The sequence below is a fragment of the Scardinius erythrophthalmus genome, assembly GCF_964197995.2.
Source record: "Scardinius erythrophthalmus genome assembly, chromosome: 6".
In the NCBI taxonomy this organism is placed as follows: Eukaryota; Metazoa; Chordata; class Actinopteri; order Cypriniformes; family Leuciscidae; genus Scardinius; species Scardinius erythrophthalmus.
In genome coordinates this window covers 49,945,573-49,962,856 of record NC_138226.1, presented here as the reverse complement: position 1 = coordinate 49,962,856, position 17,284 = coordinate 49,945,573, and the positions used below count along the sequence as shown (strand labels likewise).

The window sequence follows — 17,284 nt, the reverse complement described above, 5'->3', positions numbered from 1 at the left end:
ACAAACTGTCATGGTAAAGACATATATTTGTATTTTTACTTTTTATACTTTCTTTGTTTAGTTGACATCACAGTATCTGCATTATATAAAACAATTACTCTATGGCTTTCAGTCAGTTATTTTTTTTTTTCTAATGTTATCAGAGTAAGTCTGAATGCATATCAAAATAGTTTACTTAATCAAAATAATTTCCATAAAGAACTTTAACTGTCAACCATGTTGCCAATTTGTTTCTGAGCTATTGCAGTTGTTGAAATATTATGTTCCAGATTTGAAATCCCATTTAAGGAAGACCAAAAAAGAAAAAATAGCAGTTGAGTTTATATAACTACATGGTTACATGAAGAATATGTTTTCAACTTACCACATAATATGCCGCCGTTTAAATACCCAGTGTTAACAGGTTTAAACCTTGGAATGGCGTATTTTCTACTTTCACTTCCGTTTACTAGTGAGATGGTTTTAACTCCACCCACATGAAAAGTAAACTCTCTCGAGTGACACAGAGCATTATTACATTTTCAGGTGTCTCTCAGATCTGTTGCATGCATTAAAGATAGGGTAGGTAATGTTTTTCGTGCATCAAACCTTTTTTTTTATATATATATACTGCTTGAAAGTCTCTTCACATCGTGATAGCAATCAATAATTAAAGTGTTCTAAATTTAAAGACTCAGTCAGGACCATAATGTGTTTGTCTAATCAATTACATTCGGTCCTGCCTGCCTGTCAACATGTGCATTTGCACAATTCAGATTCTGTTATAGAAGTACCTGAAGAATCTGAACTTTACAGATGTAACATGACAGACAATGAATTGTTCACCATGTCCAAAGATTTATTGAAGAAAACCAGTAACCCAGTGTTACAAAGAGCAGATGTTACATTAAAGAGACATTTTCACCTGATCTGTCCATTAAAAGTTACTTTCACTGCTGCAACATAAAGTCAGGAAGATTCAGTCTTAATAATTCATATTTGTAATGTATTTTGATTAAAATAAAAACACATTTTAGGTTCCCCAACAAAATATTTTGACAAATTCAAAACACAGGGAAAAAAAAGTAAGAAATATAAACAAATTAATATAAAGGATAAAGTTGAGGTTTCGACAAATTAAAACATATAATTTAAACATATAAATTGCTAAGAATTGTATTAGAATTGTTTTAGCTAGCATAATTTACCAAAGTCAATATTGTTAAACAGAGTGAGTCGAAAAAATTCAACAAACACTCTTGAAAGCATAATATTAGTGCTGCAAGAGATTGTCATGACAGTTATGATAATAGCAATTTCTGACAATCCAACAGGATAAAACTGAGTCTGTGGATCCTTTGAAACAGTGACGACATCTATAGTAGCTTTCATAAGATCACACCAAATGAAGAACCAGAGTGTTTCTGCAGACCATCATCTTTGACGAGCTGAAGTCTCCATGGATTCACACAATAACAGATGATACCTGATACCTGAACAGCTTGTCATATAAGAGTTTCTTCGCCAACAGCTAACACACACACACGATCGGGAAAAGAGTTTCTTTCCCAACGGCAAACACACACACACACACACACACACACACACACACACACACACACACACACACACACTGCTAATCACTAAGGAATCACTGCCAGCATCAGAAAAAAAAAAGATTTGATCAATGTACACTAGCATGTAGATAACCTCAAAGCTAATAGACTTGAAGCAAAAAAATATATTTTGATTTCATAAAGTTTTTGTGTATAAGTTGTTTTATTTAAGAAATAGGAAAATTAAAGTTTGAGAGAGTTTGGAAAATAGACGGTTTGTTTTTGATGTCTCAATAGTTTCTTTCAGCAGGTTGTTAAATCTCACATAGAGACACTGAGGCATCATAAACCCTGAATCCAGCATAGTTCAGTGAATGGGGTGTTGAATGTGTGTATGTGTGTGAGTGTGTGTGTGTCAGAGACGCTGTAGAAGGACAGAGTGCCAGCTGACTCATCCACATACACTCCTACTCTATTAGAGGATGAAGGGGCTAGTATGTCAATGTTCTTATTTTTGTGCCAGACAGTGAATCTGTTTTTACAGCAGTACAGACACCAGGATTTATCACTGAATGTAAACCAAGAGTCGCTTCCTCCTTTTCTGCTGACTCCTTTATACGTCACTGCTATATAAGCCCAGCCGCTCCATTCAGCCTCCCAGTAACAGCGTCCAGTCAGACTCTCTCGACACAGAACCTGCTCACAGATCTCAAATCGCTCTGGATGATCAGGATACAGCTGCTCCTCCTGAACATGTGTCGCCGTTCTGTTCTTCTCAGACAGGATGAGATGAATGTTTGCTGTGTTTGGATCCAGTGTGAGATTACAGGCATCTGAACATAAGAAGAGAGATCAGAACTACAGTACATGAAGGACAACTTTAGAGCTGTATGTGAAAGAGAGAAAAGACCTACATTTTCTCAGTCCTGGTGTGATTCTTAAATGTTCTCCATGATTCAAACTAGAAAGAGACAAATATGAAGGACAAATGATAAATGTTTGATTATTAAAAGTGTGCCAGAAGCAGTGAGTATCAAAGAATAATTCTCAAAATGAGACATGCAAAACAGGAAAACAAGAGCCAAATACAGTATAATTAATTCTAGAGTGTTAAGGCCTGTTCACATTAAGGATGATAACTATAACAATAAAAATATAGTTCTAAAAATAAAAGAATAGCATAGTTCACACCCCAACTACAACGATAACAGCGCAGAGAAACAATATCTTTGGAATTAGGGCTCTAAACTGGTTCAAGGAATGAAAATAAAAACAGGAAACTAATGCAATTTTAACAGGAACATAAAAAAAAACTTCTGAATGGAAATGCTTATTTTAAATGCCATTATCCGGTTAATAATGTTATTTTATCATTCTGTTTCAGATTTTTAGTTAGGAGTCAATCAAATATAAATTTAAATAGTACGGCCTATGCAAATGTGGCGTTGAAGCATTCCAACGTGTGTGAAAGTCACAGTCTCAGTTGTCAAGTCATCCTATGTAAGTCGCAAGGCAATGTGCAGCTTGCATTAGCTGTTGGATCACATGAGTTATATCCAGCGTGGTGTGTTCTGATACCAGTGAAAATTGCAGGTTAGTGTAGAGCCTCTCCTATTCTGGAATTCAATTTTTTTTTACTTAGTTGTCAAGATGAAGTGCTATGCACAGACTGTATTGGCTATGATTAGACAGCAAATACCTGACTAAGACACTCTTCTCCACTCCTTAAATACATAAAGCATTAGCCTTTACACACATTGTGTTTTGAATAAAGAAAACGCTGTACTTAGAACCAGTTCTTTATTTACCCCTGCACTGAAAACATGCAGAGAACTCTCCAAAATACGTGCAAGACTTCATTCACGATTGAGGCAGATGAAGCTTCTGTATGAGGTTTTGCCATTAGTTTCCACTCGAGTTAAGCTCTTAGTATAAAGTTCAATTCAAGCTCTATTATAAAGTAAAGGCACATTTCTTTTTTAAAATACATTATTAACCAGTAGTTTTTCTAATCAAACCGGTTTCAGAACGATAATGTTAAAGAAGGAACACATGAACCGAAACGTTAAATGACTGATTCTGCTCGGAGTGAACCGATTTAATTTTATCCCCGTTTTTAAGCCCTGGTTGGAATCACTTTCAGAATGATTTTTTCCAACTGATGAACAATAAAAACACAGACAACCAATCAGAATCGATCATGCTTTAAAGAGCTCGAGCATTTAAAACGACATAACTGCAGTGCGCTTATAATAAACAAAATGTTATTGTGTATAGACGTTATAGATGTACTGTGTTTGACAGAAACCTGGCTAAAAACAAACGATTACATTACTTTAAATGAGTCCACCCTGCAAGATTACTGTTATAAACATGAACCTCGTCTGAAAGGCAAAGGGGGAGGTGTTGCTGTAATTTATTGTAATATTTTTAGAATTACTAAGAAGTCTAGTTTCAAATATAATTATTTTGAAGTGTTGGTGCTTAATATAGCAATATACTGTATAGTGTAAATGATAAATCACGTTTAACATTTGTGCTGGCTACTGTATACAGGCCACCAGGGCACCATACAGACTTTATCAAAGAATTTGCTGATTTTCTATCAGAGTTAGTATTGGCTGCAGATAAAGTCCTTATTGTTGGTGATTTTAATGTACATGTAGATAACGAAAAAGATGCATTGGGATTAGCATTTAAAGACATTCTGAACTCTATTGGAGTGGGGCAACACGTGTCAGGACCTAGGCTACTCATTGCCGTAATCATATACTTTAGATCTAATATTGTCACATGGAATCAATGTTGATGCTGTTGATTTATAAATAAAGGTGACTTGACTTGACTAAACCTTGGGATAAGATCTGTGACTCACTTTTTTGCCATAACGACTGTGTTGTATAAACAGACAGTTACAACAGCCAGAGAGAAACAAATGATATAAAGTCAAAAGTCAAGAGCCCAACTAAAAACACTGATCTCCATAATGGTGACTGCAACATTATATTCTTTTCAATAAATCATCAACATCTAAACCTCTGTTAATTCTCAGTAAGACGTATTGAGATTCTGTAGACATATGACAGGAATAAAGTCAGTCTGGTTAGTAATAAGTGGAGCTGGTAATGCTGTTTTAGTTGTTTAATCCTCCTCTGCTGAGATCTTCAGAGATCTGTTAGTGTTTAATGATCTGTTGGGATTTAAAGGGTTTCTGTCATCTGAGTTTTGTCTGAGTTTTGTGGGTCACCATTGTGCTGAAGAGAAGAGCATGTGCTTCAGTCCAGAGGAAGCCCAAGAAACACTGATGGTATGCTGCATGTTGCTTTATTTAATAAAGCATTGCTTTATCTAGTAATCTGTTGCAGTGATAACTATTAACTACTTTGTTAAGTTGATCTTTCTTATAGATATATTCAGTTTAAGTTTTAGTTTGTTAAATACAAATAAATGCACAGACTATCATTGTCCCGACACTCTTTTGTGTGTTTTGTGTGAAACTTACAACTTTGAGTAAAACATCCTTGAGAAATTTAAGCCAATTGTTTTCCAGGGTTTCTAAGTATACTCAACTAATTACATTTTACAGTGTAAATATGTGACCCGTCACGGAAACCAGTGACACAAGTCGGCAGCACAACTTTCGAGCAAAATGAGAAAGAAGCGGGGTTTTTTTTCAAAATTGGTGATTTTCGTTTTTTTGCAGAATCTGTTAGTTGAGATCACGAAGAAGCCTCTCCATGTTTGAGATAGCAGTATTGGTATATTTAAAAGCGTACATTTTGAGGTTGAAATCGGCTTGTTTTTCAGAGATTCTAGCACGCAGTAGGGGCGTGTCATTGTCGGTGCGTATTTCCATACTGAATAAGCCGGCTTTTGTTTCTTTTGTTATTGCCCCCGCCCTCCAAGGGAACAGCGTGGCTACTTAGGCTATTATGCAGCGCTCTGGCCGGCTCTATCTGATTTCAAAATTCAATGAAGATGGACGCCAATAACATTACGATGTCCAGCAATCGATTTAAATAGTAGGTTACATGGGGTTTAATTTGTCATTTAATGAGATGTAGCCTAATACATGTTGTCAGTGCCAATACATAGATCCGCCTTATTAACTAATGTGTATCTTAATGGTCTAGTGGTAGAGCTTTCGCCAGCTGTGTCAGAGGGTCTGAGTTTGAACCCGCCCTCGTATAGGTTTTTTTTTTTCTCATCAAAACGATTATGTTCATCAGTGGTTGTATATCAAGCAGGGACACGCAAACGTTTGCATTATATTTTGTGGTTTCACCAGAACGAATAGATAGTATCCGCAACGGATTGAAGCACGCGTCCGAGTGAAGACAGTGTGGTGTGTGCGCGAGCCACACGAGAAAACACTGTATCCGCGCCACTGATCACTACGGCAATGAGCACTTTGATCACTTGATTTAAAAATATACATTTCAGCGCTAGTCTCTTATTTAAAAAACGAACGAAATGAATGCTCTGCCAGTTAACTGGAGATGTTTTATTTATTTGTAGAATTGCATGAGTACACCAAAGAAAATTCCTATGTCAATAAAATCTATTCTGATTCTGATTCATACTTGGATTCATACTCATACTGTGTATATATATATATATATATATATATATATATATATATGTATATATATATATATATATATATATATATATATATATATATATATATATATATATATATATATATATATATACATATATATATATATAGCCTATATCACATAGCACATCCTGTTTTTGATTTGAACATTGTCTAGAGTTTATCTTATTTTTTATTCAGTGTACATAAGAGTTGCCTATACAGTTTTATTGGTAGATGCTAAGAGACATTTATTTATATATTACCTGTTTGCAAACTTTTTCTTTGATGGCACATTTTCCTGACCTTTTTGCTCCCCCATGTGATTTACAGCTTTACAGGGGGGGCTTTACAGGGGGTATGGCTTATCTAAATGATATGTAAATGAGCCCTATTGTCACTCCCAGCAGGAGAGAGAGGTGAGAACTTCACAATCTTTAGAGGGGTTTTCTCCCCTTTGAGCTTTTTTGAGTACCTACCTTCAAATGGCCACAACTTCTCCAAATATTATCAGATTTCCATGTGTTACACATCGTTGGAAAGCTTGGAAACTACACTTTCAGAATCTGTGAATAACTCAAAATGCCCCAGAACAGACTTGTGTCCCTACTTTCCGTGACTGGTCACATATATTATATATATTTTCCAATATATGAAATTAAATTATATTTAGCGGCAATTCCCTATGTATTATTCAATATATTGTAATATATAACACAATCTATTTATGTAATATATTATTTTCAGTATATTTACACCAAATAATATATATATCATAAATATATGGAAATATAAGAGTGAACGGGCCTTTAGAGTGTGGGTTGCACCCTGTCAACACCTGATGGGAGAAATGCATTGTGATTCTTTAAAAGTAAAACCAATAATAATCAGTGATAGTGTATCTACACTAAATGCAGTGCCACACAACGAGTCAGAGACAATTAAACTGAAACCTTGTTCTATTTCTGACAGACTCCAGCACTTGCACTACTTCAACACAAAAGACAAATTGAATTCAAACATTTGCTTTAATGCATCCTTTGTGGACAGCCTCAAGCTGTTGTGGACTAGCACGATACATATATCTAGTACTATGCTAAAGTCTTATTTTAGGCACAAATTTAGATGGTTAAAAAACATTTGATTTAAGATGTTTATTCATATATTTTTGCTTTAGTAGTAATCAGTAGGAAATATCAATTTACATTTCCAAACATTCTTTACGCATATTGTAAAAATGCAGTGACATTTTTGTCTGAACAAGGAGTCTAGCTACAGACGGTGTGATCCAGACAGAGATCTGATCTCACCATCATCGAGTCCGTCTGAGATAACATGAAGGGACAGAAAAACTGAAACAGATTAAATCCATAAGATCTGGTGCTTTTTAAAGAGAAAGTGTTTTCTCCAAGCATTAGCAGATTATCAGTATTAGTGATCTTGAGTAAAACAAAATGCCCCACATACTTGAGTATCTGCAGTTTGTAGTTTGGATCCTTCAGCTTGTGGTTGAGAAGCTGGACTCCTGATTCTCCTGGGTGATTGTAGCTCAGATCCAGCTCTCTCAGGTGTGAGGGGTTTGAACTCAGAGCTGAAGACACAAAACCACAGCCTTCTTCTGTCACCATACAGCCCGACAACCTACAGACACAAAGTCAGATCATCTACAGACATACATACACAGTCAGATCACATATACACACATTTCAGCATTATATACCTCAGTATCTCCAGCTGACACGTCGGACTCTTCAGTCCATCAGATAGCAGCTTCACTCCTGAATCCTGCAGGTCATTGTTACTCAGATCCAGCTCTCTCAGGACAGAGTTTGAGGATTTTAGAGCTGATGACACAGTTTCACTATGCTGGGAAGTGAGATTACAGCCAGCTAAACTGGAGCAAAGCACCATTTTCAGTTAATAAATTATTAACCAGGCTATTTTCTCTGCAAATTTCAATGTCAATTTAAATCTTGCAAATGACACAACTTATAATTTCCTTTCAGAGAGGATAATTTCACACTGCAGAAACAGTTTTTAACTTTAATAAAAGTAATTAACTCACAGTGCTTTTCTGCAGTTGATCACAGCTGGTATCAGTCTTCTTCTACCCTCATTTGATGTGTTGTATTTCTTGAGATCCAGCTCATCCAGCGTCTCCTCTGAGATCTGAAGCATGTAGGCGATTGCTGAGCAGTGAGCAGGAGAGAGTATCTTCTCTGAGTGTTTGTCTGATTTCACAAACACCTGAATCTCTCTGGACAGAGTGTAATCTTTCACTTCCAGCAGACAGAGGAACAGATTGATGGATCTTTCAGTGGAGAGTCCATGTCCATCATTGATCTTCTCTTTAATGTACTGTGTGGTTCTCCTGATGCTCTCTGAGCTGTTCTCTGTGTGAGTCAGTAGATCCTGTAAGAGTCTCTGATTGGACTCCAGTGAGATGCCCAGCAGGAACCGCAGGAACAGATCCAGCCGTCCATTCTCACTCTCAAGGGCTTTATTTACTGCATCTCTATGCAGATTATGCATCACATCACAGAACTGCAATGTGTCAACATTTTTGATTACATAATGATAAAACACATGGAAAGCAGCGAGAAACTCTTGAACACTCAGATGAACAAAGCTGTAAACTTTCCTCTGATGAATCACAGATTCCTCCTTAAAGATCTCAGTGCAAATCCCAGAATACACTGAGGCGTCAGTGACGTCTATGCCGCTCTCAATCAGGTCCTCCTCATAGAACATCACATTGGCCTTCATCAGCTGATGGAAAGCCACTTCAGCAAGTTTCACAATCACTTCTCTGTTGGACTGCAGGAGTTTCTCTGGATGTCTCTCTTCATACTTCTGATTCCTCATGTTGATCTGAATCAGCAGGAAGTGGATGTACATTTCAGTCAGAGTTTGAGGGATTTCTGCACTCAGATCTTCTTCCAGGAGCTTCTGAAGCACAGTGGATGAGATCCAGCAGAAGACGGGTATGTGGCACATGATGTGGAGGCTTCTTGCTCTTCTGATGTGTGAGATGATTCTGCTGGCTTGATGCTCGTCACTGATTCTCTTCCTGAAATATTCCTCCTTCTGAGGCTCAATGAATCCCTGAATCTCTGTCAGACGGTTGATGTATTTAGAGGAGATCTGATTGACTGCTGCTGGTCTGGAGGTGATCCAGATGAGAGCCGAGGGAAGCAGATCTCCTTTGACGAGGCTTGATATCAACACATCCACTGATGAAGTCTCAGTCACATCAGAAACTTCCTGAGTGTCTGAAAACATCAGTGGGATTCTGCTTTCATCCAGACCATCAAAGATGAACACAACTTTACACTCCTCATAAATATTTGAGTCCAGATCTTGAAGTTCAGGATGAAGGTCCAGCAGAAGTCTGTGAAGACTGTACTGATGATTTTGGATCAAGTTCAGCTCTCGAAATGGAAGCACAAACATGAAATCCACATCCTGATTTGCTTTTCCCTCGGCCCAGTCCAGAATGAACTTCGGCACAGAGACGGTTTTCCCGATTCCAGCGATGCCTTTAGTAAGAACAGTCTTGATTTTGTCTTCCTCCTCACATTCAAGTTCATGCAATGGTTTAAAGATGTCATTGCAGTAGATTGGAGTCTCTTGTGAGTGTTGTGTTCTGGCTGTTTTCTCCATCTGTAAAACCTCATGTTCTTCATTCACTCCTTCTCTCTCTCCCTCTATGATGTAGAGCTGTGTGTAGATCCTGTTCAGGAGGGTTTCATTCCCCTGTAGTTTCATTCCCTCAAATAATCTCTCGTATTTGTTCTTCATGCTGGTTTTGTGCTGGTCTTTGACTCTCTGCAGATCTCCAGTCTCCAGTGTGTGTGTCTGCAGGACTGCTTCAGTTTTATCCTGACTGATGTGGGTCTGATAGTGGGATGTAGAGGACGGCACAGATCTGATCAGCCCATGAATCTCCCTCCTGCTGAAAAGAAAAATTAAAAATAAAAGAGCACGGATACAGCGATTGCAATGACTGTTGGAGACCATCAGAAATAAATTGGTTACTGGATATGATTTTGACACCCCCCGTGCAGAGCATATGTTGCATATTTTAGAGTATATTTCATTTAATTTCTTAAATAATTATTCATCTGACATTGCACTACAGTAAATTAGCAAGTACATGTTTATACTAACAAAGGCTCAAAGGTCATTCTCGCATCACTGAATGTATGGGGTTGCATCATGGATCTGTTACTCTTCACAGACACACCGCTGGGTTTTGGAGAATCTGATCTCTGTCTATTCCTCCTACTGATACTGAGAAGAACAAAACAACATTTTACATATACTTTTTGTATAGCTATATTCAATATAAATGACATTAGTAGTTATGTAATACAAAATTCGAATATTAGATGGGAAGATGTTTCCATTGATGTTCAGTAAACTGTGCCTCTCTGAGATGGTACCAGAGATGCCGCTCACTCACCAACTGGAGGCTTCTGGAATGTACTGTCAGTTACTTTGGATAAAAGTGTCTGCTAAATGCTAAAATAGTTAGTTCTTACCTGAGGTCAGAGGTCACTGTAGCATCTCTGAATGTATGGGGTTGCATCATGGATCTGTTTCTCTTCACAGACACACCACTGGGTTCTGGAGATTCTGATCTCTGTCTCTTCCTACTTAAAATACCAAGAAGATAGACAAAAACAGCATTTTACATACACTGTAAAACATTGTCTCGCAAATTAATGTTAAAATTTACAGTTAATTTTATAGTTGTTTACTGTAATCTACAGTATGTTACTGTAAAAATCCCAGGCACTGAATGAAAACTTGAGTTAACTCATTTCATTTGCAGAAATCGACTGCCTTAAATTGACCAACAGCCATACACTAATATTTATAATGTGCTAATAATGTGAGCATATTATTACTGAAAATTTAAATGATTTAATTTTAGTACAGTAAAGATTTTCACTAGATCAGCAACAACAGTCACTGCTTACTGTTTTTTAACTTACAGTTTATTAAGTTAAAATACATTTCGTGGGTGTCACATTCACATTAGTTTGGACTCGTTATGTTTTTTATTCACCTGCCTTCGTCACTCATCGGTTGTCATGGACACTAATTACATTTAGGTGTACACTCATCAGTCACCATCATTAACACCTGTATTTACGTTCAGTTCTGTTTCAGTTCAGTGTCCGGTATCGTCAATGTTAAGTGTGTGTTGCTCTCTGTTCGCCTGTCTGTTGGATCTCTAGTAAATAAACCTTTGTATTGGATTATACGTCTTCCTCATCTGTCTGCCAGCATCCACCCGTGGCAGAATACCGGACCAAACAATTTGAACGCGTTTGTATATTTTTCTTTCCTCCCTATTTTTGTGTTCAGTGTTTTTGTTCCATTTTCCACCTCTGCTTGCATCATGGACTTTCCTGCAGTTCAACTCATGTGCCTTGAGCAGGGAGAATGCTCTCCCGAGGAACATTTAGAAACATTTCTGGATCTCGCACATCAGACCACCTTCCCGGACAACTGCCAGTCAGATTCCTGGATGTCGGACTCAACGCTGCCACACGTGCACAGTTATCTGGGGCGGTTCCTCAAGGGAGCTTCACAACATATGTGGAGTGGGTGCTGGGTGCGTCACTCTCCATCCAGTGCCTAGCCAGAACCATCAGGATGGCGAGGATTGACGAACTGAGCCCACCGCAGGTAGCGTGACAGAGACCGCTGCAATGTATGAGCCCGCACCCACCAGAACGACTGAGGACCACATCGCCACGGAGCCTGAGAAGCGCGTGCCTGACCAGATGTGTGAGCCGGCCCTCATCAGTATTCCTCCATGGCTCCTCCCTCCGTCAACGCCGCCGTTATGGTGTTATGTATTGATATCATAACCATCATATAGTCTATTGATTCACTGATCTCATCCAGTGTTTAATTCCTTATCAAAAGTGTTACATTACCACCACTGTGAAGCATCAGCAAGAGTTCCAACAGCAATCAGTTATTATGAAGGATTTTTAAAAACACATCATACTCTCTCTGACTCTCTGTGGTCATTAAAAATCCCATGGCATTTCTCGTAAAGAGTAGGGGTGTAACCCCGGTGTCCTGGCCACATTCCACACATTGGCCCTTACCAATCATGGCCTCTTAATAATCCCCTTACATTGAATTGGCTCTATCACTCTCTCTCCTCTCTCCACCTATAGCTGGTGTGTGGTGAGCGCACTGGCGCCGTTGTTCTGTGGCTGCCGTCGCATCATCCAAGTGGATGCTGCACACTGGTGGTGGTTGAGGAGAGAGACCCCTGATATGATTGTAAAGCGCTTTGGGTGTACAGTAGTACATATGAAAGCGCTATATAAATGCCTCATTCTATTATATTCTATTCTATACAAAAAAAAAATAGCTATAGAGTCATTTAGACACAAAGATATCAAAAATCAGCGCATGAATCTCAACAATGGTGGCAATAAAAAAAGACCATTCAGCTGCATAATTTATTCATGCTGAGGTGCATGCTGGGAGATTTGCACAATGCTGGCATCCAGCGTGCATTGCAACATGAAACATTTGATTGTCACGATTGTTGAGATTCATATGCTGATTGTTGATGCCTGTGTGTGTCTGAGTCATGCAGGAGTTCAAAATGTTTTATGCCCTATATGATTGTAATATCCTTCAAAATAACTCATTGCTGAAGCATTGCTGGATCTCATGCTGTAGATTCACAGAGATACTATAATCAATAAAAATCAAATTAAAATACCCATTAAATCAAAGATTAGACATAGGGAGAGATCAGTGAATCAGAAAAGTCCAAGATGATTACAGCATCGTCACAACAGCCAAAAACACCTGATCAACTTCATCTTGGCTTTTTCTTGCCATAACAAATGTGTTTTATAAACTCATTGTCACAGCAGCAGGAGGAAAACTAATGTTAAAAAGTCAAGGGTCAAGAGCCCAACTAAAGCGAACACTGATCTCCATTATAGTCATAGTTTTATTGTTATAGTTATCAGCATAACATATGAGGATTGCAAAAACAGTTAAAGCAGCCAGAGAAACAAAAAACTGATGTTAAAAAGTCAAGGGTCAAGAGCCCAACTAAAGCGAACACTGTTATTCTTCACATCTAAACCTCTGTTATTTAGATAAGTGTCTGCCAAATGCTAAAATAGCTAGTTCTTACCTGGGGTCAGAGGTCACTGTAGCATCACTGAATGTATGGGATTGCATCATGGATCTGTTACTCTTCACAGACACACCGCTGGGTTTGGGCGATTCTGATCTCTGTTTCTGCCTCATGCTGATACAACCAAAAAATTTAAATGAAATTTTAGACCTATTTGTTGTTTGTCTTTTAACCCCTTACTACCCCTTATTATTCTTTTCATTGTCGATGAGCAGAAATGTTTCTTTGGCTCTGTTTTTCACTGAGCTGCGATGGAGGAAGTTTACACAGGACGTGGTTATGCAGAAGGCAGGAATTATGCATGTAAGATGATTGACAGCTCCAGATGGAATCAGCGTGTCATAAAACCACGCAACGCAAAACCCGGAAAAGAACAGACAGACATCGCTCTGTACCCTGTTTTAGGTCAGTTCGCAAAAATGGTATACTGTATGATGAAATATTTAGCAAACGTGAGAATAAATCCACATTTCTCCAAATATGCACACTTTTGGACTAAAAGCCTTAACGGAAGCTGTTCAGTGGAGATGTGCGAACACAAATAAACCACAGCAGACGTGACTATAATTATGTGCGTTTTTATTCCATTCAAAATATCATAAGTTACCGATTTTTTATTTTCCACTCCTAACATAAATTAAGAAATTACTGTCACTGCAACTGAGTTTTTTCATTGAGTTTTAATGTGCAATGTATGACTATGATCTGAGGCCGTCGTCGATGCGGTGATGGTAAAGGGGTTAATCTCTTAATCTCTTAAACAGTATAACTTTAATGCTATAATATGGGTACTTGAACTTGGACTCGGATTTGAGTACAACTTTTTGTGGATTTTTACTCTGACTTGACTCAGAAAAATGTGTCCGAGTCCAGGGATTCGGTGAAATATGCTCCGGACTGTTGACAGAAGTGTCACTGGTGAGATCGTGTCAGAACTTCATTGTCACGAAAGTCAATCTTTCGCATGTGTTTTTAAGTCTTGCCTATTTATACAATCAATTTGATACTTGCAAGCTGTCTAAGACGAGTTTCTGTGCACACACACTCATGCTCACTGAAAGCACCTATCAGTCAGCGTGCGATTACCGAATTAAATTCTCTTTCGTGTCTTATTGTGCTTTTACACACTTCAAAATGAACAAAGCTATGTCAAAATGCTGTCTCAGTGAGTAATCACAGCCAGTTGTCTTAAAGGAACACGTCGACTTTTTGGGACTTTAGCTTATTCACCGTATCCCCCAGAGTTAGATAAGTCCACACACACCCTTCTCATCTCCACACACACCCTTCTCATCTCCGTGCGTGCCGTACCTCTGTCTGACGCACCCACCGCTAGCCTAGCTTAGCACAAAGACTGGAGGTAAACGGCTCCAGCTAGCATACTGCTCCCAATAAGTGACAAAATAACCCAACATTTTCCTATTTACATGTTGTGATGTGTATAGTCACAGTGTGTACGAATAACAAGGTCACATGAGACACGACCGTCTTCTAACCGTACACACACTGGGAGCTATATTCTCAGAAGGCGAAGCACTGCTACTTCTGCAGAGTGATTTGCTCCGTAGTGAAGCCACGTGGTGAGGAGCAGAGAGTTCCTCAGAGTTGGAGTAAATCACTCCGCAGAAGTAGCAGTGCTTCTTAAATTCCAAGGCACTTTGAGAAGGGTTGGAGAGATCATTCCATCAATGAGGGTCGATGAAAGTGAAGGTTCAGGAAACCATGAGACACCAATCATTCAACAACCACACAGGCTTCAGGAATGCACTGTGAGTTACTCTGGATTAAGATATCCATATATATGGGCTATAATGTGAGAATATGTGCTAAATGCAGAAAAGAGCAGTGTGTTACCTGGGGTCAGATGCCACATCACTGAGGGCCGAGGGTCGATTCTTCTCGGACTGATCACCGCTCGACACAGCCGGTGGAGAACTCATTTCAGAGTCAGCGTCCTCAACAACAGCGTCCTCAACAACAGCGTCCTCAACAACAGTAGACAGACGTTCATGAGTATCTTAGCATACGTATCTATGTAATACATGTGCAGTTCATGTTGTATAATGATGCTGCAGTTAAAACGGTTTAGTCGTACACTGCAGTACATCAAATCATTCTCATATCATTTGTTGTAGTATAACTGCAGGACATTGCAGAAATACCTTACCCATAATATTGTAATATAATTGAGATTTAAAGTTCCTATTCCTGTATGATTGAATTAACATCATATAATCAACTGTTTAGTGTTTTTAGTCAGAACATTGAACTAAATAAAAAAGAGCCTAGTGCACTCATCAACAATAGTGCTCCGCTTAAAGCTACTGTATAACTACGGTACATGTGGTTCCTTGTAGTACTTCTAATGTATTATACAGCTAAGCTCCAGTGCAATACAAGTTAAACTCAATTTAGCATAAATGCAGTTAAAGGGATAGTTCACAAAAAAAAGAAAAAAAAAGTATATTTGTAACCAAGCAGAACTAGCCCCCCATTGACTACCATAGTATCCCCCCCCCCCTACTATGGTAGGCTAGTCAATGGGTGGCTAGTTCTGCTTCTTCCAAATATCGTCCTTTGTGTTCAGCAGAATAGAGAAATACAGAGCAGAATAGAGAAATGTATACAGGTTTGGAACAACTTGAGGGAGAGTAAATGATGACAGAATGTTCATGTTTTGTTGAGCTATCCCTTTGGGTTCAGCAGAACAGCAGGATCGACTGCAGAACGGACACAGCTCAGAGTTAGTTTAGCTTTCGCTGCGGTCGCTATACCTGTGAGGAACACTCACGTACACAAGTGATAAACTGCTGTAAATTGTAATTTGGATGCAGTAAAAGTGCAGAATTATTCAGCAATGTCCTTCTGTGTCGAATTCATCACACTTGAACTAAAAGCGAATTCTCGTGACACTCACTGGGTCATTATCATAACTGTACGTTCAACACTGCAAATAAAAACGTATGTCATAACGATTACAAATCAGTCATTTTGTTCAGATCTGTAAGCTGTCGAAATATAATGATCCGGGTTTGAATCACATTCAAGGAACACCAAAAAGCAGCTCATTTTTATACATTACATGAAGAATACATTTGAACTTACCACCGAATAAACGAAAGCTTCGGAATGGCGTGTCCTCTTTTACTTTCGTTTTTATACAGTATGTTCAACATCACATTCTCAGAGTCTCAGAGCAGTGCTTTAACGCAGAGGTTCTCTTCTGGAACTACATTTTATATGGTGTATTTTTGTTGTTTGGAGATGCGAGATGTACAGTTAAAGACGCTATAGAAAATAATTGACGACAGGCCATTGAATTATTAGAAAAATAATGCACACCCGAGGTGGTAATGCGGTCACGACGCGAAGCGGAGTTGAGGATGCAATAATATAGTGCGTCAATATTATTTAATTTATTTATTAATTCATTCGTTTTAATTCATTCGTTAATTTTATTTTTCTATTATTGATAGTAGGCTGTAAAAACCCGTGCAGCAGGACTATCAGTTCAATGTTTTATTATAGATAGGACTATAGGTTATTATCCAATACTGCCGTCGACCAGTTGTTAAAAATGTCATGTTCACTATATAAATATTAAAAATTACTTCCGGAAAATCAAAATTGTCTGTCAATTTTTTTCTTGTTATGAGTTGTATCCTATTTTCCGTTATTCCGTTATTACAGTTGACTGCGCGAAGTGATATGGAGCTGTAATGCGGTCGAGACCTGCCGGGAACTACTTTAGGCCGGCGACGCGCGCGTCTCGGGAAACGCGTGCATGCTAGAAATAGAACGGACGCCTGTTTTCCACGCGACACGCAAGCGTGTTGGAAGCGTTTCCAGGCAAAATAGAATAGGAAAAGATGTTTATATGTCATTTTGACACGAATACATATTAATAAATGTCATTTTGATGTTTGCAAGTCTCTAGGTTTTGACATAAATGCACAT

At 38.4% G+C, this 17,284-nt stretch overlaps 1 protein-coding gene and 1 pseudogene across 3 annotated transcripts in view; both read right to left on the bottom strand.

Moving 5' to 3' along the window:
* The window catches only part of LOC308692759 (NLR family CARD domain-containing protein 3-like), a 36,658-nt pseudogene extending 36,159 nt beyond the window's left edge, over positions 1–499 (bottom strand). The window contains exon 1 of the transcript XR_014032246.1: positions 365–499. The product of XR_014032246.1 is annotated as an NLR family CARD domain-containing protein 3-like (transcript). The remainder of the gene's footprint in view (positions 1–364) is intronic.
* A 316-nt stretch (positions 500–815) lies between these two features.
* Positions 816–16,498, bottom strand: LOC308692758 (NLR family CARD domain-containing protein 3-like; the record flags this gene model as incomplete). 2 transcript variants are annotated; one of them, XM_081369090.1, is made up of 10 exons in its annotated part: positions 16,433–16,498; positions 15,182–15,312; positions 13,325–13,441; positions 10,680–10,793; positions 10,306–10,428; positions 8,201–10,090; positions 7,856–8,029; positions 7,603–7,776; positions 2,450–2,496; positions 816–2,368 (listed from the first exon to the last, which is right to left on the bottom strand). In XM_081369090.1, the coding sequence occupies exons 2-10, from the start codon at positions 15,265–15,267 to the stop codon at positions 1,878–1,880; spliced, it is 3,216 nt and encodes a 1,071-aa protein (XP_081225216.1). In that variant the 5' UTR covers positions 15,268–15,312; positions 16,433–16,498. The 2 variants fall into 2 exon arrangements, with proteins under 2 accessions (XP_081225216.1, XP_081225217.1); XM_081369091.1 differs by lacking the exons at positions 816–2,368; positions 2,450–2,496; positions 7,603–7,776; positions 7,856–8,029 and having other exon boundaries at positions 8,197–10,087; positions 16,433–16,494.
* Positions 16,499–17,284: the final 786 nt, after the last annotated feature.